Consider the following 26,768-nt stretch of genomic DNA (forward strand, 5'->3'; position numbering starts at 1 on the left):
GCTGCATTAACAGCTGTCGGACTTTCATGGATAGTACAACCGTGACATGTTGTTAGTTTTTTACCGAGATATTGTATAATGAGTGGCCTCTCACCTTATCAGTTTCAGAGGCCATTAACGCTTCTGTAAAATTACTAATTTGAAGGTACACAAATTAACTTCCCTCTAAAATAGGGAATTTAACAACTACTTCACAAAATGATTAGGTGGTGTAACAATTGGTTAACATATCAAACTCACCTTCACACCCACTCATGGTCACATCATGTAAAACTCTAGGTGGGGGGGGGGGGGTCTTCCAAACATCTGTGTTTCCTTTGAATGGGGTCAGGATAGTTTCATAGTTTACAAAGTTTTCTAGAAGCTAGTATGGTGCTCCAGATAAAGGGGTTATCTTTGATGCCTGCGAGGATACTAGACATTTTAATATTTAATAATGCTTGAAGATAAATGTGATCACAAAACCCAATATCTACTTGTTTCTTAGTAGTTAAAGACCTGTTGCCTATCCAATCTCTAGCATCTCTAATAATAGTAGCTGCAATATTAAGGCCAGCTAAAATTTTGGACAGCTATAGTTTTAAATAAATACAGCTACTTTTGTTGCTCTTCCAAATGAGTGTTATGAAAGATTTATAGAGTCTCAGCTTGTCCAATTTATTAATTTATATAGGTTAGTTTTGGGGGAAAATGGGGCTATCTTTCTGTGGTAATTTCCTATTATAACGGTTCTGAGAGGTCGCAGCGTCGACCTGTGCATCTGCAGCAGCTGACATATACACGCTTTTACTCTGCACCACCAGGTGAGCAGTTCTCTTACAATTGATTGGAAACAATCCTGGGGATAAGACCCTGTTTGCCCTTTTTTGTCTCCTACATTTCTCTACTGACTCCCTAGTATGTAATTGCCTCTATTTCCAGTTAAAAGGATATCTTCCCCAAACCCTCCCTAATCTGTTGCGATTTGCCTAATAATTACGAAGGCTTGAGATTTTGAATAATGAAGTTTGAAGCCCCATATGGGGCCAAATTTATCAAATACTGACACAATGTCTGGCATTGCATCTCTAGGATTGGCTACGAAAAGGTGGATATCATCTGCAAAAGCTAAAGTCTGCAAAAAGGTTCTTTCTATTGATATGCCTTTAAAAGAAAAGGTCTAAAGCTAGATTGAATTAAAGGGGAGAGAGCAGTAATCGGTGTCTTGTTCTTTGATAAAAACTAAATGGATCTGATTGTTTACCATTAATCCACTAGAATAGACAGAGCTAGAATAGATGGTACGAAAAAATGTTAAGAAAGCAATGCCAAAAAGACAATATTTCAATGCTCAGATTAGATGTGGCCAGGAAATTCTATCAAATGTCTTATGTGCGTCAAGACTAATAACAATGTGATCCATTAATTTTTCTTAAAGATTTGTATGATACCACCAATTGTTGACCTAACTTATGTGCAATCGAATGACCAAGAACAAAACCTATCTATGAGAATGTGGAAATTCTGGGAACAATAGGTTGAAGTCCTATAATTTTGAAATTCTTAAAATCAATATTAAGAAGAGGGAGTGGTTTTTATGACCCAAGGAGTAAAGGAAATAATGAATATAATGAAATATAGATAGGGAGATTTGTCGTAGAAATCTAACATGGTTCCATGTTCTGAAGTTCATAAATTGCTTTAATTCATTATACAGCATGAAAATAAGCAAGTTTGCAATTGACTTGCTTTATCTACCTACTGTGATTCTCCTGTAATGATAGATTTTATCTTTTATAGCGCAGAACTCTTTTGCATGGAGCTCCGCCTCTAAAACCTGGCTGAGAGTGTGCAGGAGCTACATTCCAGGAGAGAAGTAAACTCTTAACATACCAGCCACCTCTCCCCAGAGACCATTGATTTCTTTACAGCAATGTCTGCTCTCTTGCAACATCACCAGTCAGCAGCTTTCAGAGCAGGTCTAATCATGGCTCTGCTCTTGCTGTCCATTGCTTTTTCAACTGCCTTGTTATCTTTATGTGTAAACTTAATGACAGCCGTTTAGATTAAGAACAAACCTCTGATAACTGAATGTGTTAAGGTACCGTCACACTAAACAATATCGCTAGCGATCCGTGACGCTGCAGCGTCCTGGCTAGCGATATCGTTCAGTTTGACACACAGCAGCGATCAGAATCCTGCTGTGATTTCGTTGGTCGCTGCAGAAAGTCCAGCACTTTATTTCGTCGCTGGACTTCCTGCTGACATCGCTGAATCGGCGTGTGTGACGCCGATTCAGCGATGTCTTCGCTGGTACCCAGGGTAAACATCGGGTTACTAAGCGCAGGGCCGCGCTTAGTAACCCAATGTTTACCCTGGTTACCATCCTAAAAGTAAAAAAAACAAACGCTTCATACTTACCTTCCGCTGTCTGTCCTCCGGCGCTGTGCTTTTCTGCACTCACTGTGAGCACAGCGGCCGGAAAGCAGAGCGGTGACGTCACCGCTCTGCTTTCCGGCCGCTGTGCTCACAGCCAGTAAAGAGAAGCAGAGCACCGAGGACAGACAGCGGAAGGTAAGTATGAAGCGTTTGTTTTTTTTACTTTTAGGATGGTAACCAGGGTAAACATCGGGTTACTAAGCGCGGCCCTGCGCTTAGTAACCCGATGTTTACCCTGGTTACCGGCATCGTTGGTCGCTGGAGAGCGGTCTGTGTGACAGCTCTCCAGCGACCAAACAGCGACGCTGCAGCGATCCGGATCGTTGTCGGAATCGCTGCAGCGTCGCTTAGTGTGACAGTACCTTAACAGCAGAAGTTGTGCTGAGCTCTATAGTTACACTAATACTACAGCTTTACTATTATCAGAACTATAACTCAAAGAAGAGAGCCTACCCTACCACAAACCTGGAAGTGAGGAAACCGCACTGCTCTCAGCTGCTCAAGAGACAACTTGAGAATACCCCTTTAAAAAGCGTAAGGAGGTGTTGGTTGTAGAATTCACCTGAAAAAAAACAGTGGGGCCAGGAGATTTATGTACGGTAATTTCAAAGATCTTATGGAATTAATAACCTTTTTAACAAAAATATTGGTTTAGTAAGAATTGTTCCCTCTAATCTTCTGTTCATTTTATGGGATTAACTTGATTAAGAAAGATAAAACACTATCATTAAAGGTATCAAGCTGAGGGCTGTATAAATTTGCAAAATAGTTATCTGAACTCCTCAAAACTGCAGAACAAATTCAGCACCTAGTGGAATCTATGATATGATGATTTTCTGAGATGCTAAAGGTCAAAGGAGACCCAACATGGTACAAGATGAGTGTCTCTAGTAATGTGGCCATTCAGTATATGTTTTATACTTGGTGAAGACAACAGGATAAAGCTGATCATAGACATTAGATGTTGTCTGGATCTTCACACAGTTTTTTGGTTATGGAGACTGATGGTTAGAATTAGGAGCCGACATGTTGGATTTATATAGGAGACCTACATCAATGTGATAACTACGGCTGTCATTTTTGGTCGTCATGTTAATTTCTGATCTTTTTTTCTACGTCTTTTCATATGACTTCTCCATTTGTCTGTGACTCTTATAATATTTGTTTAAGACTGAAGATCTGACCTTTATTAATACTACTGGGACATATGAGATGGAGGAGGAGTGGATTAAAGTGGAGATTCCTACAGAGAGTGATTCAGGTGAGTTGTGACCACTAAATGCTGAGCAGGCACTGATTGTTCTTATTCACTGGTGTTTGGTTGTTTCTTTAAATCTGCCAACACAGTTCCAGAGATTTAGGCATTGTGATTGAGTGCTACTTCTTATGGTCTTTATGATCTTTGTCAGATGATGGATATGGCTTGCATTGGTTGCTTCATTAAAGTTTTTTCAATCCCACAGTGTTCCTATAGTTGCGATGGAAGTCAATGTTTCCATCAGGTTTTTTCAAATAAAAAAATTATCTTCACACATTCAACTTCTGCTTAAATAAGGAAAAAATGTATTTGCAACCTAAATTCTACACTTGCCCCAAACTCATGACTTACTTGTACGTGACCCCACTGCTCTTCTCTTTCCATGTGCCATGCTCTGTGGTGGGGTGCATGTAGTGGTCAAGGAGTGGGTGAGTCAGACACCTAATAGCACTGACTTAAGGTACCGTCACACTAGACGATATCGCTAGCGATCCGTGACGTTGCAGCGTCCTCGCTAGCGATATCGTCCAGTGTGACACGCAGCAGCGATCAGGCCCCTGCTGTGCTGTCGCTGGTCGGGGAAGAAAGTCCAGAACTTTATTTGGTTGCTGGACTCCCCGCAGACATCGCTGAATCGGCGTGTGTGACACCGATTCAGCGATGTCTTCACTGGTAACCAGGGTAAACATCGGGTAACTAAGCGCAGGGCCGCGCTTAGTAACCCGATGTTTACCCTGGTTACCATCCTAAAAGTAAAAAAAACAAACAGTACATACTTACCTAACGCTGTCTGTCCTCCAGCGCTGTGCTCTGCTCTCCTCCTGTACTGGCTGTGAGCGTCGGTCAGCCGGAAAGCAGAGCGGTGACGTCACCGCTCTGCTTTCCGGCCGCTGTGCTCACACAGACAGTACAGGAGGAGTGCAGAGCACAGCGCTGGAGGACAGACAGCTGTAGGTAAGTATGTAGCGTTTGTTTTTTTACTTTTAGGATGGTAACCAGGGTAAACATCGGGTTACTAAGCGCGGCCCTGCGCTTAGTTACCCGATGTTTACCCTGGTTACCGGCATCGTTGGTCGCTGGAGAGCGGTCTGTGTGACAGCTCTCCAGCGACCAAACAGCGACGCTGCAGCGATCCGGATCGTTGTCGGTATCGCTGCAGCGTCGCTAAGTGTGACGGTACCTTTAGTCCCCTTTTATTAGTGTCCACTGAAAGATTTACAATAAAGGATTGTTCATGGGCACAAAAAAGTGAACCTATGAAGTCGTTAGCTCCAATAGAGAAATAAACCATTTATTTATCCAATATTGTGGCCGTAAAGCACAAATCATGAGAACACCTAGATGAAAAACTTTACAAAAGAGGGCCGAGGCATGAATGATTAAAAAGTATAAAGTTCATTCAGATACATTTAAAAAACAATATATAAAACAATAATAAAAAACAGTTAAGGTAGGACACCCCTGGACGAAGTATTTCATTGTGAAACGCGCGTCGGGCGTGGTGAGTCCCCAGCTGTCATTATTCAAGGTAAAATACCAGATATTATCTACTCTACTATTATCTAAAAAATTGCCTGTTCCCGTTTGTATATTTTCCCCCTTTATTTCATATAACTGGCAACTCTGCTTTGGGCTTACAGGATTTTTACATGGCAACTTTCCTTTTTTTTATTGCACTAAAATTTCGATGTGCAGTCGCTAGTTCTGTATACACTATATAATTATTACGATAAACTGTTTGTACCATGTGGCTTTTACCATTCTTTTTGAAACTCACATGCAGGGGGGTCCCATACTAACATAATATTTAGCTGAGTACTTTCCATTTATTACCTGGGTGTACCCACCTTTTACCTGTATACCTGCGGTGTCCTAACCTTAACTGTTTTTTATTATTGTTTTATATATTGTTTTTTTAAAAGTATCTGAATAAACTTTATACTTTTTAATCATTTATACCTCGGCCCTCTTTTGTAAAGTTTTTCATCTAGGTGTTCTTCAATAGAGAAATGAAAAACTGATAGCGCAACCTGACGGCTGTACGTCATACTCTACTGGTCTTTGCTTTAAGGTGTATTGTTTCTTCCACTTATTTGATATTTGAGTTTACTACAATTTGCATAGAAATATTATAAAATATATTAAGATAGTATGAATAATTTATTATTGTTTCATAGAATTGTTATTGAAAAAAATAATGATTTCAGTTTTTCTTCGTAGATGATCAGGGTGTCCCACCGGATGAAAATGAATCTCTCTGTTCTTTGCAGACTGTTAAGTCAAAGAAAAGTAGCAGTAGCGATGTTCAACATAAAAGAGGTCACAAAAGAAAGAAGCCATACTCATGTTCAGAATGTGGGAAATGTTTTACTCAGAAATCATACCTTTATAGACATCAGAAAATACACACAGGGGAGAAGCTATTTTCATGTTCAGAATGTGGGAAATGTTTTTTCAGTAAATCATATCTTGGTAGACATCAGAGAAGTCACGCAGGGCCAAAGCTATTTTCATGTTCAGAGTGTGGGAAATGTTATTGTACGAAATCATATCTTGTTACACATCAGAGAATTCATACTGGGGAAAAGCCTTTCTCATGTTCAGAATGTGGGAAACGTTTTAATCAAACATCACATCTTTTTAAACATTTAAGAATTCACACAGGGGAAAAATTATTTTCATGTTCAGAATGTGGAAAATGTTTTACAGATAAATCAACTCTTTATGGACATCGGAAAATTCACACAGGAGAGAAGCCATTCTCATGTTCAGAATGTGGGAAATGTTTTAATCAGAAATCACAACTTGTTACACATCAGAGAACTCACACAGGAGTGAAACCATTTTCATGTTCAGAATGTGGGAAATGTTTTACACAGAAATCACAACTTATTAAACATCAGAGAGGTCACACAGGGGAGAAGACAATTTCATGCCCCTAATGTGGGATTTATTTTTAAAAACTAGAAATTAACTTTTATTGTACATCAAAGAATTACCACTTGGAAGAATGTATATCTTTCTACTGTGTTAGACAGTAGATAGAAAAATATTAAGATTTGAGAGTCCAGAAAAATATTAAGATTTGAGAGTCCTCATTGGTTGATATCTTTTAATGGCTAACTGAAAAGATGGTAATAAATTGCAAGCTTTCAAGACTACTCAGGTCTCTTCATCAGGCATTGAATAATAGAAAATCTGAAGAGTCATATATTTATACACAACAGGACACAGGACTAAGAAGAAATAATCATGTTCAGAATGAAAGTCACCTCTTAGACTTTAAAGAAATCACTCAGGGAAGTAACCATTTTTTGAAACTTATTTATGGATAAATTGATCAGTTATGAAGTAAAGTCTCACGTCTGCATGAGAAAGTAGAAAGGATTTAGTGCACTAAATGATTATTTGGAAGTGTGTGCAATTACCAATAAACATTTGTTATTGAAAATCAAATAAAATTCAAATACAAGTATACAGAAATATACATTTTTTTCCATATTTCTGCATTAATGTGATGTTAAACAAAAATCAGATTTTCACACAAGTCCTAAAAGTAGATAAAGAGAACCAAATAAAACAAATTAATCAAACACATCCAACTTTTCTGAATTGGCCTACACTTTAATAGCATGCACATTGGTGGGTTTGGGTCCTGAGACCACTGTTGATTGTTAAATAGACTCCTTTTGGAGTCTAGAAGAGAGGAGCACACAGCTCCTGTCTCAAAGCATACACAGAGCACAGTACGGATTCAATAGAAAGCCTATGTTTCTAATGAATCTGTACTCTGCTCTTTGTGCGCTTAAGTCGGCCTCACATTATTATTTCTGTGTGCAGAGTAGGCCTGTGCATAGATCTGCAAGCATCTTGCGTACTATATTTAAGATTGTGTACGGAGGGACATGCGTTGTATGCGTATGCGTCCCCGTGCGTCGTTTTGACATGCCCGGCCAACACACGTCAAAGCGATGCACAGGGACACATCCGCATACAACGCATGTCCCTGCGTACACAATGTTCAATATAGGTACGCAAGATGCATGCGGATCTTAAGGAAAGAAGTACACAGGCCTACGCTGTGCACAGAAACGCTAATGTGAGGATCCTTAGAGAGGATTTATGCACTTGTTTCTCCTGAGCTTTCTCCTCACTTTTCAATAGCTAAAGTGCCTGTCAAATATGAAAAATGTCTTAAAAGTTTAGTTACTCTTTAAAAAACAGGGATCTATCAGTCTTATCTTCACGATACAGTTTTTCAGAAGTGTATATTGACACTTAAAAGTAAGTATGTTTTAGTTTTATAAGCAAAAAAGTTTTCTAAGCATAAAATAGCCAAACTTGCTGCATACTGACTTCCAAGAAATAGCCAGTTTCTCCAAAGGGTGAAAGGATAATTGTTTGTCACTCTTCCTCAGACAATTGTCTGAATTAAAGGGAACCTGTCAAAAGGTTTGTGTCATAGCAACTTAAAATATCACCTTATTCAGTGTCTGCACTGCATTCCTTAAATCCTTATATAACCCCCTGACACTCCTGTATATCCTCAAAAAACATTTTAATGTCTCCCGCGCTGTATGGTAATGTTCTCAGTCCGGTCCAATGAGCGTTTCTTCCGACCTCTCCATCCCTCCCCTGTTTCTGCTCGACGTCCTCCTTCTTTAATTGATGTGGAGGATGCCCTGGTCATCATTGTGCAAAATCTTGAGTCTCTGCAGAAATACCGCACTCAACATAAGTGTACAGCGCCCACAGTAGGGAGAAGCATACTGTGCAGGCAGAACCGCGATTTCTTTGCAATTTTTCCCGGCAGTGTGGATGACTCGAGGCTTCTTCCACATTAATTAAAAAAGGAGGATGGCAAACAGTAGTCAGTGGTAGGGATGGAGACCCATCAGACCGGACCGAGAACTTTACCATACAGCGCGGGAGACATTAGAAAGGTATTTCGGGGGTATAAAGGGGGGAGTCGGGGGTTATGTAAGGATTTAGGGAATGCAGTGCAGACGCTGAATAAGGTGATATTTTAGCTGCTATGTCATAAAACTGGCCCACTTAACCCCTGCCCGACACTTGCAGTAATAATACGTCAATGCGCCCTGGGCCTTAATGGCCAGGGAAGTGTTATTACAGCATCGCAATTGTGCACACACACAGGCTGTGCGCATGCGATTGCCACTAGGTGACAGCTGATTCTGACAACTGACACCCAGCACTCAGTGCCAGAAGTGGTCCCGCACAGCTCCCAGCACTTTAACCCCCTAAATGCTGCGATCGATCGATCGATTGCAGCATTCCTGGAGCAGGCAGTGGGATGACAATCCCTCTGTCCTTGGATCATAGACCCCATGGCATGACGCTGGGTCCCGATCATTGCCATGGTGGCCCAATGTCATCATGATGACATCCGGGTCACCAGAGCTAGTAACGTTGCTAGATCATGCTCAGAACATGACCAGTAACTTTATCTGTCAGTGAAGAGCTGACAGTTTGCCTAGCATAAGGATGCTGCTGCATCCCCATGCTATACAAACGATCAGCCAGCAAAAAATGATAGTTCCATAGTGGAGCAAAATAAAAAAAATATATATATATTTTTAAAAAAATTGAAAACATATATTTAAAAAAATAAATAAAAGATAATAATATAAAAATCAAAAGATATTGTACCCATAAATAAATATTTGTATGAGTAAAAAAAGTACACATATTTGTTATCGCCTCATCCAGAGCGCCCTGACCTGTAAAACTGTCCCAGTAGTTAATCCCTTTAGTGAACACCAGAAAAAAACAAGATAAAAAACAATTCTTTTGGAATAAAGTGGAATAAAATGTGATAAAAAAAGGATATACATAAACATGGTACCACTGAAATCGTCATCTTGTCCCGCAAAACAGATAGCTCTCAGAATAAAGCGATGTAAAAAAAATGTTTTTCTCTATAAGATAGTCTTTATTGTGTAAAAGTGCCAAAACATAAAAAAAGATAAATGAGGTATTGCTGTAATAGTACTGACCCGAAGAATAAAACTGCCTTATCAATTTACCACACGTGGAATGATATAAAAACCCCACCCCCCAAAAAATCCTGAATTGCCTCCCAAGAATCAGAATAGAAAGCAATCAAAAAATTCCATGTGTCTGAAAAAGGTATAAAAACCATCAACTCGTCTCGCAAAAACAAGCCCTCACATGACTCTGTGGGCCAAAATATGGAAAAGTTATAGCTCTTAAAATATGGTGATGCAAAAAACTAGTTTTTGCAGTAAAAAGTATCTGTGTGTGACAGCAGCCAAACATAAAAACCCAAATTAAATCTGATGAAGTAAAGTTGCCTAATAATTAGTGATGAGCAAGTATATTCGTTGCTCGGGTGTTCCAGAGCATGCTCGGGTGACCTCCGAGTATGACTGCTTGGAGATTTAGTTTTCATCGCGGCAGCTGAATGATTTACAGCTACTAGCCTGCTATGGGTTGAACTAGATGGACTTAAAGTCTTCCTTCAACCTTAATAACTATGTTACTATGCTTGATTACATGTGGGATTCCCTAGCAACCAGGCAACCCCTACATGTACTCAGGCTGGCTAGTAGCCGTAAATCATTCAGATGCCGAGATGAAAACTAAATCTCCGAGCAGTCATAAATACTCGGAGGTCACCTGAGTGTGCTTGGGAAAACCCGAGCAATGAGTACACTCGCTCATCACTACTAATAATTTATACTGCACGAGGAAACAGGTACATGCATCAGCTTCTTAATACAGCATAACAGGAAGTCTAAAGGACCTTTTACCAGAGAGAAAGTGAAACCAAAGTACAACAAGTATATGCATTACATTCAACTAAGCATGTAACAGTAACTACATCGCCATCTACTGTCATAAAAGTGTAAACTCCTCCTGCACGTAAATAAGTCTGTATCTGTTGTATATCTGCCAACACCCTTTCTCAACAGTAAGGACTTATTCAGTTAAGCCTAATTTCTTCATCAGTCTCTGATGTTTTTCAGCATTCAATGCCATTATGAAAATATCTGCTGTCGTATCTTCAGTTGGGCAGTACTCTAAATTTAAGATTCCTTGTTCCTGGTGATCTCTCAAAAAGTGAAACTTTACATCAATGTGTTTAGTTATTGAATTAACTATTTCCATCTGAGCAAGAACTAGACACCCTTGATTGTCCTCATACATCTTTGTTGGTCCCAATTGTTGTTGTCCTAAGCCTGTTGGCAGTTGTCTTAACCATAGAACTTCTTGACTGGCATGTGCTGCGGCAACATATTCTGCTTCTGTCAACGACAGTGTTACTGTAGATTGTTTCTTACTAGTCCAACTAATTGGTCTACCTGAGAGCAAGAAAAGATAGCCACTGGTAGATTTCCAGTCAATTGGATCTCCAGCCTAGTCTGCATCAATGTATCCCGTTAAAATGCATTTCTCACTTGCAGGTAGTTTCAGTTTAACACTGCTAGTCCCTTTCAAATAAAGGATTACTCTCTTCACTGCATTCCAATCCATTTGGTTTGACTTTGACACCTTCCTGCTCAAAATTCCTACTGCTGCTGCAATGTCTGGCCTTGTAACAGTCGCATGATATAATTTTCCCATTGCCTTTCTGTATTGTTCATTATTCGGTAACAGATTCTGGTCACTATTTATTTCCTTCAGATAGTTCCATTGGAGACTTTACTGGTTTTGCATCTTTCAATCTAAATGCTTCGATTATGTCTTGAATCATGTGATTTTGATTAAGAAGGAAACTACAGTCTTCTCTTTCTATCTGTATTCCTAGGTACTGTTTCACATTTACCAGATCTTTGATCTCGAAGTGTTGATCCGAAGTTTTCACTATCTCTGCTTCATCCCTTTCTTTTTCAAAACAAACTAAAATATCGTCCACATATATCAGCACATAGATCCATCTGTCTGTCTCTTTGTATATAGATATGGATCCACTTTGCTTCTTTGAAAATGTTAATTTATGAGTACTTCTGTGATTTTATCATTCCATGCTTTAGTGGCTTGTTTTAAACCATATATACTTTTCTGTAGTTTATAAAACCATGTTTAGTTTCCTTTTATCCTTGAATCCTGGGGGTTGTTCAATGTAAATGTCTTCTATTACGTCTCCATTCAGAAATGGTGCCTTTGCATCCAGATATTTCAACTGCATTTGTTTCATTGCTGCAACTGCAAACAAAGTTCTGATTGTGGTGTGTTTGACAACTGGAGAAAATGTCTCATCATACTCTTCTCCATATTTCTGAGAATAGCCTTTAGCTACCATTCTTGCTCAGTATCGATCAGCTGTGCCGTCTACTTGGTATTTTACTTTAAAAACCCATTTACATCCTATAGCCTTTTTTTTGTGGTAGTTCTGTCAGTGTCCATGTATTTGAATCATGCATGGATTTTATTTCTGTTTCTGCAGCCTTTATTAATTTGTTGGCCTCTTCTTCTGAAAGTTGAAATATGTCTTCCCAAGATGTAGGTTCATAAATTTAATTTGTACTTGCCTTGCATGAAAGACGTTGAGGTGGTCTTCCCTTGTTTTCTCTTATTGAGCGTCTTGGTTCTGTGTCTGTATGGAGATGTATCTCTTGACTTTGTTTTTTTATTTTCATTGATTTTCACTTCTTTCTCATCAGATGTTTCTGCAGTTATATCACTGTCATTTCTCTCATTTTTCGTTTCCAGTGATGTCATAATGTCATCATTTAGATCTTTAATGAATGTTATTCACTGTGATTCTGTCTGTCTTGCAGTCTAGGATTCTGTATCTTTTGCAATTGTCACTGTGTCCGACAAATATTCCTTTAATGGCTCTGTTTTGAAGTTTGGAGCATTTTTCTTCTGGAATAAACACAAAAACTTTGCAACCCAAAACTCTTAAATGATTCACACTTGGTTTCTTACCTTTCCACAGTTCTTATGGTTTTTTATTTTCAGTTTTCTTGAAAAAAAAGTATTTTTTTGCAGATAAGTAGCTGTCATTGCTCAATCACCCCAGTATTTCTCTGGTCAGAGTTCTGTTTTTCCTTTCTGCTACCCAGTTCTGTTCAGGTGTGTATGGAACAGTCTTTTGATGCTCTATTCCATTCTGTCTTAAGTAGCTTTCTATTTGGTGTCCTGTAAATTCACCTCCATTATCACTTCTGATGATGATTGGCTTCCTCTGAAACTTATTTGACTTTGTCACAGTCTTCGAATTTTTCAAAAACTTCACTTTTGTTCTTTATCAAGTACGTGACTGTGTATCTTGAGTAGTCATCTAAGAAGGTCACCATATGTCTGTTACCTCCTGATGTGGTCACTTTCATGGGTCCACATACATCAGTGTGTACCAAGTCAAGTGGTCTTGTGTTTTTTGTCTCAGGCCATGTGCACACGTTCAGTATTTTTTGCGGTTTTTTTGCGTTTTTTCGCTATAAAAACGTGATGAAAAAGCGAAAAAAACGCTTACATATGCCTCCTATTAATTACAGTTTATTCCGCATTTCTAGTGCAAATGTTGCTTTTTTTTCCGCGAAAAAATCGCATTGCGGGAAAAAAAGCAACATGTTCATTAAAAATGCGGAATTGCGGGGATTCCGCACACCTAGGAGTGCATTGATCTGCTTACTTTCCGCATGGGGCTGTGCACACCATGCGGGAAGTAAGCAGATTATGTGCGGTTGGTACCCAGGGTGGAGGAGAGGAGACTCTCCTCCACGGACTGGGCACCATATAATTAGTAAAAAAAAAAAGAATTAAAATAAAAAATAGTCATATACTTACCCTCTGATGGCCCCGATGTCTTCCCGCCTGTCAGCGGTGCATGCTGCCGCTTCTGTTCCTATAGATGGTCTGTGTGAAGGACCTGCGATGACGTCACGGTCCTGTGATTGGTCACATGACCGCTCACGTGACCGCGACGTCATCGAAGGCCCTGCACACACACACCATCTATAGGAATGGACGCCGCTGAGGAGATCGGCTGTCTGCAGGGTGAGTATAACCATTTTTTTAATTTTTTTTTAATTATTTTTAAACATTCTATCTTTTACTATAGATGCGGCATAGGCTGCATCTATAGTAAAAAGTTGGTCACACTTGTCAAACACTATGTTTGACAAGTGTGACCAACCTGGCAGTCAGTTTTCCAAGCGATGATACAGATCGCTTGGAAAGCTTTAGCATTCTGCAAGCTAATTCCGCTTGCAAAATGCTAAAAAAAACGCGAAAAAAACGCAAAAAAAAAATGCGGATTTCTTGCAGAAAATTTCCAGTTTTCTTCAGGAAATTTCTGCAAGAAATCCTGACGTGTGCACATACCCTCACTCTGTTTAGGTATAGATACTCTTGTAGCTTTATATTTCATACAACGTTCACATTTTACGGTAATTGAGCAATCAGATATCAATAGGTCTTTTGTAAAATTCTTCTACTGTAATGCCATTATACTCTCAGGATGTCTGTGTCCTAGACGTCTATGCCACAAGTGAATACAATTCTTGTGATCATGTGTACATAACTTCATCTGTTCATTTAATGTGTCTAGATGATATAATTGTTCACCTGCTTTGACATTAATTATTACCTTATCTCCCACTAGGATTGTACAATTATCATCTCAGAATTTTACTGTAAGTCCTTTGGTTGTCAGACGCTTTACGGATAACAATCCTCCTTCTAGTCCTGGAACACATAACACATCCTTTACTAGTAATTTTGAATTATGCCCAAATCTATCAGGACAGATTAACATTCCTTGTCCAATACCTTCTGCAGTTACTTTACTCTCATCTGCAAGATAAATTGCTTCCTTCTTATTTTCATCAAGTTCAGTATAGAAGCTTTCATCACCAGTCATGTGACTTGTTGCTCCTGAGTCAATAAACCAGCCTGATGATGACTCTTTATCAGCTACTTTAAATGTACCATTCCAGTGATCTGCACGTGGGTTAGAAATTGTGCTTTTTACTTTCTGTTTATTCTCCTTTTGGTGTAATTTCTGTTGTTCTGCTTTCCATATAGTACAGTCTTTCTTTAAATGTCCATTTTTCTTACATCTGAAACATTCTCTTGTCTCTGTATTATGGGGCTTCTTGTCTGTCGCTTTAAGAGCATTTTTACTATCCCTTTCAGTGGAATCGTTTGTTTGCTCTTTCCTTCTGTGCTATTCATCTATAAGTCTGGTCTTTACAAACTCTAGTGTAATGTCTGCTTCAGGTCTCTAGTGTATTTATCAGAGCAGTGTATGAATCTGGTAAACTGCACAATAATATTGCTGCTATATGGCTTTCTTTAATGTCTTCATCAACTGTTCTCAGCTGTGTTACCACCTCCATCATGGAGTTTATGTGATCCTGCATGTCTTTCCTTGCACTTAACGTCATCTTGTAAAGTTTTCTTAGCAGGAATAGATTGTGATTTAATCTGGATCTTTCATGTAGCTTTCTCAATGCTTCCCACATTCCCTTTGATGTATTCTCATTCCTTATGTGAATTAACTGATCATCCTCCACTAATAAGCTGATAGTAGCTCTTGCTTGTCTGTTTTTCTTATCCCATGTCTGATTATTATTATTGGGTTTGTCTGTAGTGATTACCTCCCATAAATCATCTTTAGACAATAACATCTCCACTTTGAACTTCCATAGCTAATAGTTCTATTATTAGGAAGTCTAAAGGACCATTTACCAGAGAGAAAGTGAAACCAAAGTACAAGTATATGCATTACATTCAGGGGTGGATTAAGGGTAGCCAGGGCCCCGGGCTGTTCAGACACTGTGGGCCCCCTCGGTCATGTGACGGGGGTCATGTGACGGGGGTCATGTGACGGGGGTCATGTGACGCGGGGTCATGTGATGGGGGTCATGTGACGGGGATCATGTGATGGGGGTCATGATATACCGGAACCAGATTATTCCAGAAAAATGGCCGGGCCCTACTCTACTGTAACCTATTAAATATTTATTAAAATCTGAAATACAATTTAGGTATATTTTGACCAATAATATCACATACAAGGAACAAATATCACCGCTCCATGAGCAGACCACAAATTACAACCACAGTGATCGAATAATATCACATACAAGGAACAAATACCACTGCACCATGTCAAGACCACATATTACCACTTGGTGACCAAATAGCACATACAAGGGACAAATACCACAACACCATTTCCAGACCACATATTACCACCACATAGTGACAGAATACAACAATACTGATCAGTAATAAAAAACAAAACAAAAACACAATACTATCACCATAAGTGCCAGTATTCACAGGAGATCTGTACTTAGTATGCAGTGTCTGTGTAGAGGTAATACAGAGATCACTGGTGGTATTATACACAGGAGCTCTGTATATAATGTATAGGTAATACAGAGATCACTGGTGACATTGTACACATGACCTCTGTATATAGTATACAGTGTATAGTGTCAGTGTATAGGTAACACTGACTCACCAGTGACGTCTCTAGGTGAAGTCCTTCATCTTTCATCCAGCACAGGCCGCCATCATTTCTTCCAGCCAGAACTCGTTTCAGCAGGAAATAACACAGTTATCTCGAGCTCCGCTTGCAGAACACAATGCTTAATTTTTCACAACTTCTACATTATACCACATGAAGAAAAAAAGGCGATATAGTGTCACTCTGCACAGTAACAGTACCGCCCCCCACATTTAAAACAGTATACTCAAAAAATAAAATAAATACATCACTGCAGTAATAATATCCCTTAATTAGCCCCTATGGTAATAATATTCCCCACCCTGGCCCCGTTTATCTCATTCCTGGCTCAAGCCATATGTTCTCGCATCCTGCACTCATGAGTATCCATTCTACCCCATATGATCTCCCCATCCTGCCCCATCTGTCTCCATCGTATCCATCCTGCCCCATGATCCAATCTTCCCCATGTCTTTCATTCTGCCCCGTGTCTCCAATCATGCCCCGTGTCTACATTCTGCCCCTGCCTCCAGTCCTGCCCCCAGTGTGTACAGCAATCTGTCCCAGTGTGTCCAGCATATTACCCCCAGTGTGTCCAGCAATCTGCCCCAGTATGTCCAGCATATTGCCCCAGTGTCCAGCAATCTGCCCCAGTGTGTCCAGCATTGCCCCCGGACAGTGTCTCCAGCAATCTGCCCCAGTGTCTGACTCCAGCATATTGCCCCCAGTGTGTCCAGCAATCTGCCCCAGTGTGTCCAGCATTTCCCCCAGACAGCCCCCAGTGTGTCCAGCAATCTGCCCGTGTGTCCAGCAATCTGCCCCAGTGTGTCCAGCATATTACCCCCAGTGTGTCCAGCAATCTGCCCCAGTATGTCCAGCATATTGCCCCAGTGTGTCCAGCATTGCCCCCAGACAGTGTGTCCAGCAATCTGCCCCAGTGTGTCCAGCATATTACCACCAGTGTGTCCAGCAATCTGCCCCAGTATGTCCAGCATTGCCCCCAGTGTGTCCAGCAATCTGCCCCAGTATGTCCAATTGTCCAGCATTGCCCACAGTGTGTCCAGCAATCTGCCCCAGTGTGTCCAGCATTGCCCCAGTGTCTCCAGCATTGCCCCAGTGTCTCCAGCAATCATCTGCCCCAGTGTGTCCAGAAATCTGCCCCAGTGTGTCCTCCAGCACTGCCCCAGTGTGTCCAGCAATCTGCCCCAATGTCTCCAGCATTGCCTCAGTGGTTATCAAAAAACGAAACAAAAAAAAACAAACCGAGTTCTCCTCACCTGACCAGCGCTCCAGGCGGCGAGCTCCCTCCAGCAGCGCACACTCGCCGGCGACTGACAATGACGTCAGACGCCGGCGACGTGTGCGCTGCGGCCGACTTCAGCTGCCAGCCTCCAATTGGCTGGCGGCTGTTGTTAACTATTGACGTGCGGGCGCGCGTCCGCACGTCAATAGGAAACCTGTTGTGAATTCTGTGGCTGAATTCACTCCTGTGGTCACAAGTGGTACTGCAGCTTCTGAGCTTCCTCCCTCAGGTGTTCTGGTGAGCTCGTTAACTGCTTCATTACTTAACTCCGCCTGATGCTGCTATCCTTGCTCCTTGTCAATGTTTCAGTGTTGGATCTGAGCTTCTCCTGATTGTTCCTGTGACCTGCTGCTCTGTATAGCTAAGTGCTTTTTGCTTTTTTGTTGCTTTTTTTCTGTCCAGCTTGTCTTTTGTTTTGCTGGAAGCTCTGAGACGCAAAGGGCGTACCGCCGTGCCGTTAGTTCGGCACGGTGGTTTTTTTTTGCCCCCTTTGCGTGGTTTTGCTTTAGGGTTTTTTGTAGACTGCAAAGTTCGCTTTACTGTCCTCGCTCTGTCCTAGAATATCGGGCCCCACTTTGCTGAATCTATTTCATCCCTACGTTTTGTCTTTTCATCTTACTCACAGTCATTATATGTGGGGGGCTGCCTTTTCCTTTGGGGAATTTCTCTGGGGCAAGTCAGGCCTATTTTTCTATCTTCAGGCTAGCTAGTTTCTTAGGCTGTGCCGAGTTGCCTAGGTAGTTGTTAGGCGCAATCCACAGCCGCTTTTAGTTGTGTTTAGGATAGGATCAGGTGTGCAGTCTACAGAGTTTCCACGTCTCAGAGCTCGTTCTTGTATTTTTGGGTATTTGTCAGATCACTGTGTGCGCTCTGATCGCTAAGCACACTGTGTTTCTGGATTGCCTTCATAACACCTGTCATTAGCAAACATAACAGTACAAGGAGCCCAAACTAATGATTCTCAATAGAGGGAAAGAAAAAGTTCTGACATCATTTTTTTTTTTTTTCTGCTCTGTGTTCACTTTTTTTTCCCCTAGACATTTGGGTGATTCTGGACACAGGTGTGGACATGGATATTCAGGGTCTGTGCTCTTCAATGGATAATCTCGTTATAAATGTACAAAAAATTCAAGATACTATTGATCAGAAATCTATGTTAGAACCAAGAATTCCTATTCCTGATTTGTTTTTTGGAGATAGAACTAAGTTTCTAAGTTTCAAAAATAATTGTAAGCTATTTCTGGCCTTGAAACCTCATTCTTCTGGTAATCCTATTCAACAGGTTTTGATTATTATTTCTTTTTTGCGCGGCGACCCTCAAGACTGGGCATTTTCTCTTGCGCCAGGAGACCCTGCATTGAGTAGTGTCGATGCGTTTTTCCTGGCGCTCGGATTGCTGTACGATGAGCCTAATTCAGTGGATCAGGCTGAGAAAAATTTGCTGGCTTTGTGCCAGGGTCAGGATGATATAGAAGTATATTGTCAGAAATTTAGGAAATGGTCAGTACTCACTCAGTGGAATGAATCTGCGCTGGCAGCTTTGTTCAGAAAGGGTCTCTCTGAGGCTCTTAAGGATGTCATGGTGGGATTTCCTATGCCTGCTGGTTTGAATGAATCTTTGTCTTTGGCCATTCAGATCGGTCGACGCTTGCGCGAGCGTAAATCTGTGCACCATTTGGCGGTACTGCCTGAGGTTAAACCTGAGCCTATGCAGTGTGATAGGACTATGACTAGAGTTGAACGGCAGGAATACAGACGTCTGAATGGTCTGTGTTTCTACTGTGGTGATTCCACTCATGCTATTTCTGATTGTCCTAAGCGCACTAAGCGGTCCGCTAGGTCTGCCGTCATTGGTACTGTACAGTCCAAATTCCTTCTGTCCATTACCTTGATATGCTCTTTGTCGTCGTTTTCTGTCATGGCGTTTGTGGATTCGGGCGCTGCCCTGAATCTGATGGATTTGGATTATGCTAAACGTTGTGGGTTTTTCTTGGAGCCTTTGCGGTGTCCTATTCCATTGAGAGGAATTGATGCTACACCTTTGGCCAAGAATAAACCTCAATACTGGGCCCAGCTGACCATGTGCATGGCTCCTGCACATCAGGAAGTTATTCGCTTTCTGGTGTTGCATAATCTGCATGATGTGGTCGTGTTGGGGTTGCCATGGCTACAAACCCATAATCCAGTATTGGATTGGAATTCCATGTCGGTATCCAGCTGGGGTTGTCAGGGGGTACATGGTGATGTTCCATTTTTGTCGATTTCGTCATCCACCCCTTCTGAGGTCCCAGAGTTCTTGTCTGATTATCAGGATGTATTTGAAGAGCCCAAGTCCGATGCTCTACCTCCGCATAGGGATTGTGATTGTGCTATCAATTTGATTCCTGGTAGTAAATTCCCTAAAGGTCGATTATTTAATTTATCCGTGCCCGAACACGCCGCTATGCGCAGTTATGTGAAGGAATCCCTGGAGAAGGGACATATTCGCCCATCGTCATCACCACTGGGAGCAGGGTTCTTCTTTGTAGCCAAGAAGGATGGTTCGCTGAGACCGTGTATTGATTACCGCCTTCTTAATAAGATCACTGTTAAATTTCAGTATCCCTTGCCATTGTTATCTGACTTGTTTGCTCGGATTAAGGGGGCTAGTTGGTTCACTAAGATAGATCTTCGTGGTGCGTATAATCTGGTGAGAATCAGGCAAGGAGATGAATGGAAAACTGCATTCAATACGCCCGAGGGTCATTTTGAGTATCTAGTGATGCCGTTCGGACTTGCCAATGCTCCATCTGTGTTTCAGTCTTTTATGCATGACATCTTCCGTGAGTATCTGGATAAATTCCTGATTGTTTACTTGGATGACATTTTGATCTTCTCAGATGATTGGGAGTCTCATGTGAAGCAGGTCAGAATGGTTTTTCAGGTCCTGCGTGCTAACTCTTTGTTTGTGAAGGGATCAAAGTGTCTCTTCGGTGTGCAGAAAGTTTCATTTTTGGGGTTCATCTTTACCCCTTCTACTATCGAGATGGATCCAGTTAAGGTCCAAGCCATCCAGGATTGGATTCAGCCGACATCTCTGAAAAGTCTGCAAAAGTTCCTGGGCTTTGCTAATTTTTATCGTCGCTTCATCTGTAATTTTTCTAACATTGCCAAACCATTGACCGATTTGACCAAGAAGGGTGCTGATTTGGTTAATTGGTCTTCTGCTGCTGTGGAAGCTTTTCAGGAGTTGAAGCGTCGTTTTTGTTCTGCCCCTGTGTTGTGTCAGCCAGATGTTTCTCTTCCGTTCCAGGTCGAGGTTGATGCTTCTGAGATTGGAGCAGGGGCGGTTTTGTCACAGAGAGGTTCTGATTGCTCAGTGATGAAACCATGTGCTTTCTTTTCCAGGAAGTTTTCGCCCGCTGAGCATAATTATGATGTGGGCAATCGAGAGTTGCTGGCCATGAAGTGGGCATTCGAGGAGTGGCGTCATTGGCTTGAAGGAGCTAAGCATCGCGTGGTGGTATTGACTAATCATAAGAACTTGACTTATCTCGAGTCTGCCAAGCGCTTGAATCCTAGACAGGCCCGTTGGTCGTTATTTTTTGCCCGCTTCGACTTTGTGATTTCGTACCTTCCGGGCTCTAAAAATGTGAAGGCGGATGCTCTGTCTAGGAGTTTTGTGCCCGACTCTCCGGGTTTATCTGAGCCAGCGGGTATCCTCAAGGAAGGAGTCATTGTGTCTGCCATCTCCCCTGATTTGCGGCGGGTGCTGCAAAAATTTCAGGCGAATAAACCTGATCGTTGTCCAGCAGAGAAACTGTTCGTCCCTGATAGGTGGACTAATAAACTTATCTCTGAACTTCATTGTTCGGTGTTGGCTGGTCATCCTGGAATCTTTGGTACCAGAGAGTTAGTGGCTAGATCCTTCTGGTGGCCATCTCTGTCACGGGATGTACGTACTTTTGTGCAGTCCTGTGGGATTAGTGCTAGGGCTAAGCCCTGCTGTTCTCGTGCCAGTGGGTTGCTTTTGCCCTTGCCGGTCCCAAAGAGGCCTTGGACACATATTTCGATGGATTTCATTTCTGACCTTCCCGTTTCTCAAAAGATGTCAGTCATTTGGGTGGTCTGTGATCGCTTTTCTAAAATGGTCCATCTGGTGCCCTTGGCTAAATTGCCTTCCTCCTCTGATTTGGTACCTTTGTTCTTTCAGCATGTGGTTCGGTTGCATGGCATTCCTGAGAATATTGTTTCTGACAGAGGTTCCCAGTTTGTTTCAAGGTTTTGGCGAGCCTTTTGTGGTAGGATGGGCATTGACCTATCCTTTTCCTCGGCTTTCCATCCTCAGACTAATGGCCAGACCGAACGAACCAATCAGACCTTGGAAACATATCTGAGATGTTTTGTTTCTGCAGACCAGGATGATTGGGTGTCCTTTTTGCCGTTGGCTGAGTTCGCCCTTAATAATCGGGCCAGCTCGGCTACCTTGGTTTCTCCATTTTTTTGCAATTCTGGGTTCCATCCTCGTTTCTCTTCAGGACAGGTTGAGTCTTCGGACTGTCCTGGTGTGGATTCTGTGGTGGATAGGTTGCAGCAGATCTGGACTCAGGTAGTGGACAATTTGATCTTGTCCCAGGAGAAAGCTCAACTTTTCGCTAATCGCAGACGCCGTGTGGGTCCCCGACTTCGTGTTGGGGATCTGGTTTGGTTATCTTCTCGTCATATTCCTATGAAGGTTTCCTCTCCTAAATTTAAACCTCGTTTTATTGGTCCGTATAGGATTTCTGAGGTTCTCAATCCTGTGTCTTTTCGTTTGACCCTCCCAGACTCCTTTTCCATACATAATGTATTCTATAGGTCGTTGTTGCGGAGATACGTGGCACCTATGGTTCCATCTGTTAAGCCTCCTGCCCCGGTTTTGGTGGAGGGGGAATTGGAGTATATTGTGGAGAAGATTTTGGATTCTCGTGTTTCTAGACGGAAACTCCAGTATCTGGTTAAATGGAAGGGTTATGCTCAGGAAGATAATTCCTGGGTTTTTGCCTCTGATGTTCATGCTTCCGATCTTGTTCGTGCCTTTCATGCGGCTCATCCTGGTCGGCCTGGGGGCTCTGGTGAGGGTTCGGTGACCCCTCCTCAAGGGGGGGGTACTGTTGTGAATTCTGTGGCTGAATTCACTCCTGTGGTCACAAGTGGTACTGCAGCTTCTGAGCTTCCTCCCTCAGGTGTTCTGGTGAGCTCGTTAACTGCTTCATTACTTAACTCCGCCTGATGCTGCTATCCTTGCTCCTTGTCAATGTTTCAGTGTTGGATCTGAGCTTCTCCTGATTGTTCCTGTGACCTGCTGCTCTGTATAGCTAAGTGCTTTTTGCTTTTTTGTTGCTTTTTTTCTGTCCAGCTTGTCTTTTGTTTTGCTGGAAGCTCTGAGACGCAAAGGGCGTACCGCCGTGCCGTTAGTTCGGCACGGTGGTTTTTTTTTGCCCCCTTTGCGTGGTTTTGCTTTAGGGTTTTTTGTAGACTGCAAAGTTCGCTTTACTGTCCTCGCTCTGTCCTAGAATATCGGGCCCCACTTTGCTGAATCTATTTCATCCCTACGTTTTGTCTTTTCATCTTACTCACAGTCATTATATGTGGGGGGCTGCCTTTTCCTTTGGGGAATTTCTCTGGGGCAAGTCAGGCCTATTTTTCTATCTTCAGGCTAGCTAGTTTCTTAGGCTGTGCCGAGTTGCCTAGGTAGTTGTTAGGCGCAATCCACAGCCGCTTTTAGTTGTGTTTAGGATAGGATCAGGTGTGCAGTCTACAGAGTTTCCACGTCTCAGAGCTCGTTCTTGTATTTTTGGGTATTTGTCAGATCACTGTGTGCGCTCTGATCGCTACGCACACTGTGTTTCTGGATTGCCTTCATAACACCTGTCATTAGCAAACATAACAGAAACCGCCGCAACGCCGGAAGGGGCCCGGTGAGCAGATGAGACGGGCCCCCGGGTCCGGGGGCACATAAATGCCGGCAGGCATTCACAGTCACACTCAGGGGCGGATTATCAGAGGGTCAATCTGAGCGGTAGCCCAGGGCCCCCCCACACCACTGGGCCCTGGGCTACCGCCCATATTGACCCGCTGATAATCCGCCCCTGATTACATTCAACTAAGCATATAACAGTAATAACATCACCATCTACTGTCAGAAAAGTGTAAACTCCCCCTGCACACAAATAAGTCTGTATCTGTTGCATATCTGCCAACAATTTGTTCCTCATTCACTGACAACAATTTTTTGCTTGTCTCTTCTACTCCTGCATCTGATCATCTCTTACAATTGTTCAACAGTAATATGCAAGCATTGATGGTTTCCATTTCCATATACAGTACAGACCAAAAGTTTGGACACACCTCATTTAAAGATTTTTTTGTATTTTCATGACTATGAAAATTGTAAATTCACACTGAAGGCATCAAAACTATGAATAAGCACATGTGGAATTATATACTTAATAAAAAAGTGTAAAACAACTGAAAATATGTCTTATATTCTAGGTTCTTCAAAGTAGCCACCTTTTGCTTTGATTACTGCTTTGCACACTCTTGGCATTCTCTTGATGAGCTTCAAGAGGTAGTCACCGGAAATGGTTTTCACTTCACAGGTGTGCCCTGTCAGGTTTAATAAGTGGGATTTCTTGCCTTATAAAAGGGGTTGGGACCATCAGTTGTGTGGAGCAGAAGTCTGGTGAATACACAGCTAATAGTCCTACTGAATAGACTGTTAGCTGCTTTTTTCTTGCCATAATACAAATTCTAAGTAAAGAAAAACGAGTGGCCATCATTACTTTAAGAAATGAAGGTCAGTCAGTCTGAAAAATTGGGAAAACTTTGAAAGTGTCCCCAAGTGCAGTTGCAAAAACCATCAAGCACTACAAAGAAAGTGGCTCACATGAGGACCGCTCCAGGAAAGGAAGACCAAGAGTCACCTCTGCTTCTGAGGATAAGTTTATCTGAGTCACCAGCCTCAGAAATCGCAGGTTAACAGCAGCTCAGATTAGAGACCAGGTCAATGCCACACAGAGTTCTAGCAGCAGACACACCTCTACAACAACTATTAAGAGGAGACTTTGTGCAGCAGGCCTTCATGGTAATATAGCTGCTAGGAAACCACTGCTAAGGACAAGCAACAAGCAGAAGAGACTTGTTTGGGCTAAAGAACACAAGGAATGGACATTAGACCAGTGGAAATATGTGCTTTGGTCTGATGAGTCCAAATTTGAGATCTTTTGTTCCAACCACCGTGTCTTTGTGCGACGCAGAAAAGGTGAACAGATGGACTCTACATGCCTGGTTCCCACCGTGAAGCATGGAGGAGGAGGTGTGATGGTGTGGGGGTGCTTTGCTGGTGACACTGTTGGGGATTTATTCAAAATTGAAGGCATACTGAACCAGCGTGGCTACCACAGCATCTTGCAGCGGCATGCTATTCCATCCGGTTTGCTTTTAGTTGGACCACCATCTCTGGGAACTTCTTCAAGATTGTTGGAAGACCATTTCTGGTGACTACCTCTTGAAGCTCATCAAGATAATGCCAAGAGTGCAAAGCAGTCATCAAAGCAAAATATGGTTACTCTGAAGAACATAGAATATAAGACATATTTTCAGTTGTTTCACACTTTTTTGTTAAGTATATAATTCAACATGTGTTAATTCATAGTTTTGATGCCTTCAGTGTGAATTTACAATTTTCATAGTCATGAAAAATCTTTAAATGAGAAGGTGTGTCCAAACTTTTGGTCTGTACTGTATATATACATATTTTCTCCATAGCTGCAATATCTTACTGAAGTCTCTCACCATGCTCGTCGCTGATTTCTCTGCAGTTTGGTGGAAAAAAAGTTCAGATGCGAATGTAAGAAATGAATCGTTTTAGGATATGTTGCAGCCAAGATCCCTATATGTTTTGAGGACATTTTCCACCAACTTCATAGTTATCTGCTCTTTATTTTTTTTAAATAGTTACCTCTAATGCAAATGCTATAGATACAGACTATTCCTTGCCCTGCAACAAATGGAGAAATTCCTCATCTTGAAGAAGCTTATTAATCTGAGGCCCAGTAAACACTCCTTCCTTTGACTTTGCTTCATTCAACTTTGGAAATTTATCAATAAGATTCTTGAATGCTTTTGCATTTTTATCCATTGCCTTTACAAAGTTCTTTATTAGGCCCAACTTGATATGCAATGGTGGTAGCAAAATCTTATGTGGGTCAACAAGTGCTGGATGCAGGATATTTTATCTCCCTGGATGAATTGAATGTCGGAGAGGCCAGTCTCTTTTATTGCAGTGATTACTGTCGCGTGACTATCTCACTCATACAGAAAGCAGCTGTACTTTGCATGTCCACCCTGGAGACTAAGTAAGAGGGAAACCACCTTCAAGTCAAGAGGTGGGCCCACCAATGTTTGTCACAGTTCAGGCACCTCAACAGCTGTTTCATGTTGTCATAGGTTTCTTTCATGTGGACTGCATAACCAACTGGAATTAAAGGTAATGCATTGCCATTAAGCTGCAAGATGGCTTTTAGGCTTGTTTTGGACGAATCAATGAAGAGCCTCCATTCCTCTGGTTTTGTAAAAAACAAAAAAAAAGAAGCTCACCACACCAATATTGATTGGGATACACAGGAAAGCTGATGAATGTGTGACAATTCCTCCTGGTGATGCCCAGCTATTATAGAACCGAAGAAGAAAAAAGGATTTTCTGGCGCATCTATACATATAATGAATCTTTTCATTAGAAATTCATTTAAAAACAGGAGGACTTATCATGAGGATAAAACTATGCCCTTAATCATAGAAATATGTTATTCCTATGATGTCTCCTGATGAAGAATGAGCGAAACGTGCCAGGCTAGGTATCTCCATCTTCCAAGTCTGAGCAATTCCAGGAAAACAAAGCGCCCTGGTAAAGATTTAGTGGCTCACACCCCTGTGGCACTCGGAGATGTAAATTAATTTAAAAAAAACACAATTTTTGTCAGTATCGCTTGCACTACAAGGACTTTAAAGAAAAGAGAGGCCAAGAACATATTAGAGGCTTAAGCAAATTATGAAGTGTATAAATCAAGTAGTTAAAATGCACTAATAAGTTACTTTTTTGCTTAAGTGCTAAATCTTTCTGTCAGTAAAAGCCATATATAAAAAAACTATTGGTAATATGAGCTGGGCAGCACACATACCCACGCTGCCGGACTGATGGCACTACAGGTTCCAGCCACTGTAACCTTAGCGGCTGAATAGAGCCCACCGTCCAGAGCTTTTGATTCTGACATCTCGTCTCTAACCAGTGCCACCTGCAGAGTGAATACAGTGGCACCTGG

General features: G+C 41.7%; 1 protein-coding gene across 1 annotated transcript in view; it reads left to right on the forward strand.

The window, feature by feature from the left end:
• LOC138666656 (zinc finger protein 850-like) overlaps positions 1-26,768 on the forward strand; it is a 150,997-nt gene that overhangs the window by 107,000 nt on the left and 17,229 nt on the right. The window contains exons 20-21 of the mRNA XM_069754846.1: positions 3,589-3,679; positions 5,897-6,615. Of these exons, the coding sequence (XP_069610947.1) occupies positions 3,589-3,679; positions 5,897-6,615 (810 nt within the window). The remainder of the gene's footprint in view (positions 1-3,588; positions 3,680-5,896; positions 6,616-26,768) is intronic.

The sequence above is a fragment of the Ranitomeya imitator genome, chromosome 2 (assembly GCF_032444005.1).
Source record: "Ranitomeya imitator isolate aRanImi1 chromosome 2, aRanImi1.pri, whole genome shotgun sequence".
Lineage (NCBI taxonomy): Eukaryota > Metazoa > Chordata > Amphibia > Anura > Dendrobatidae > Ranitomeya > Ranitomeya imitator.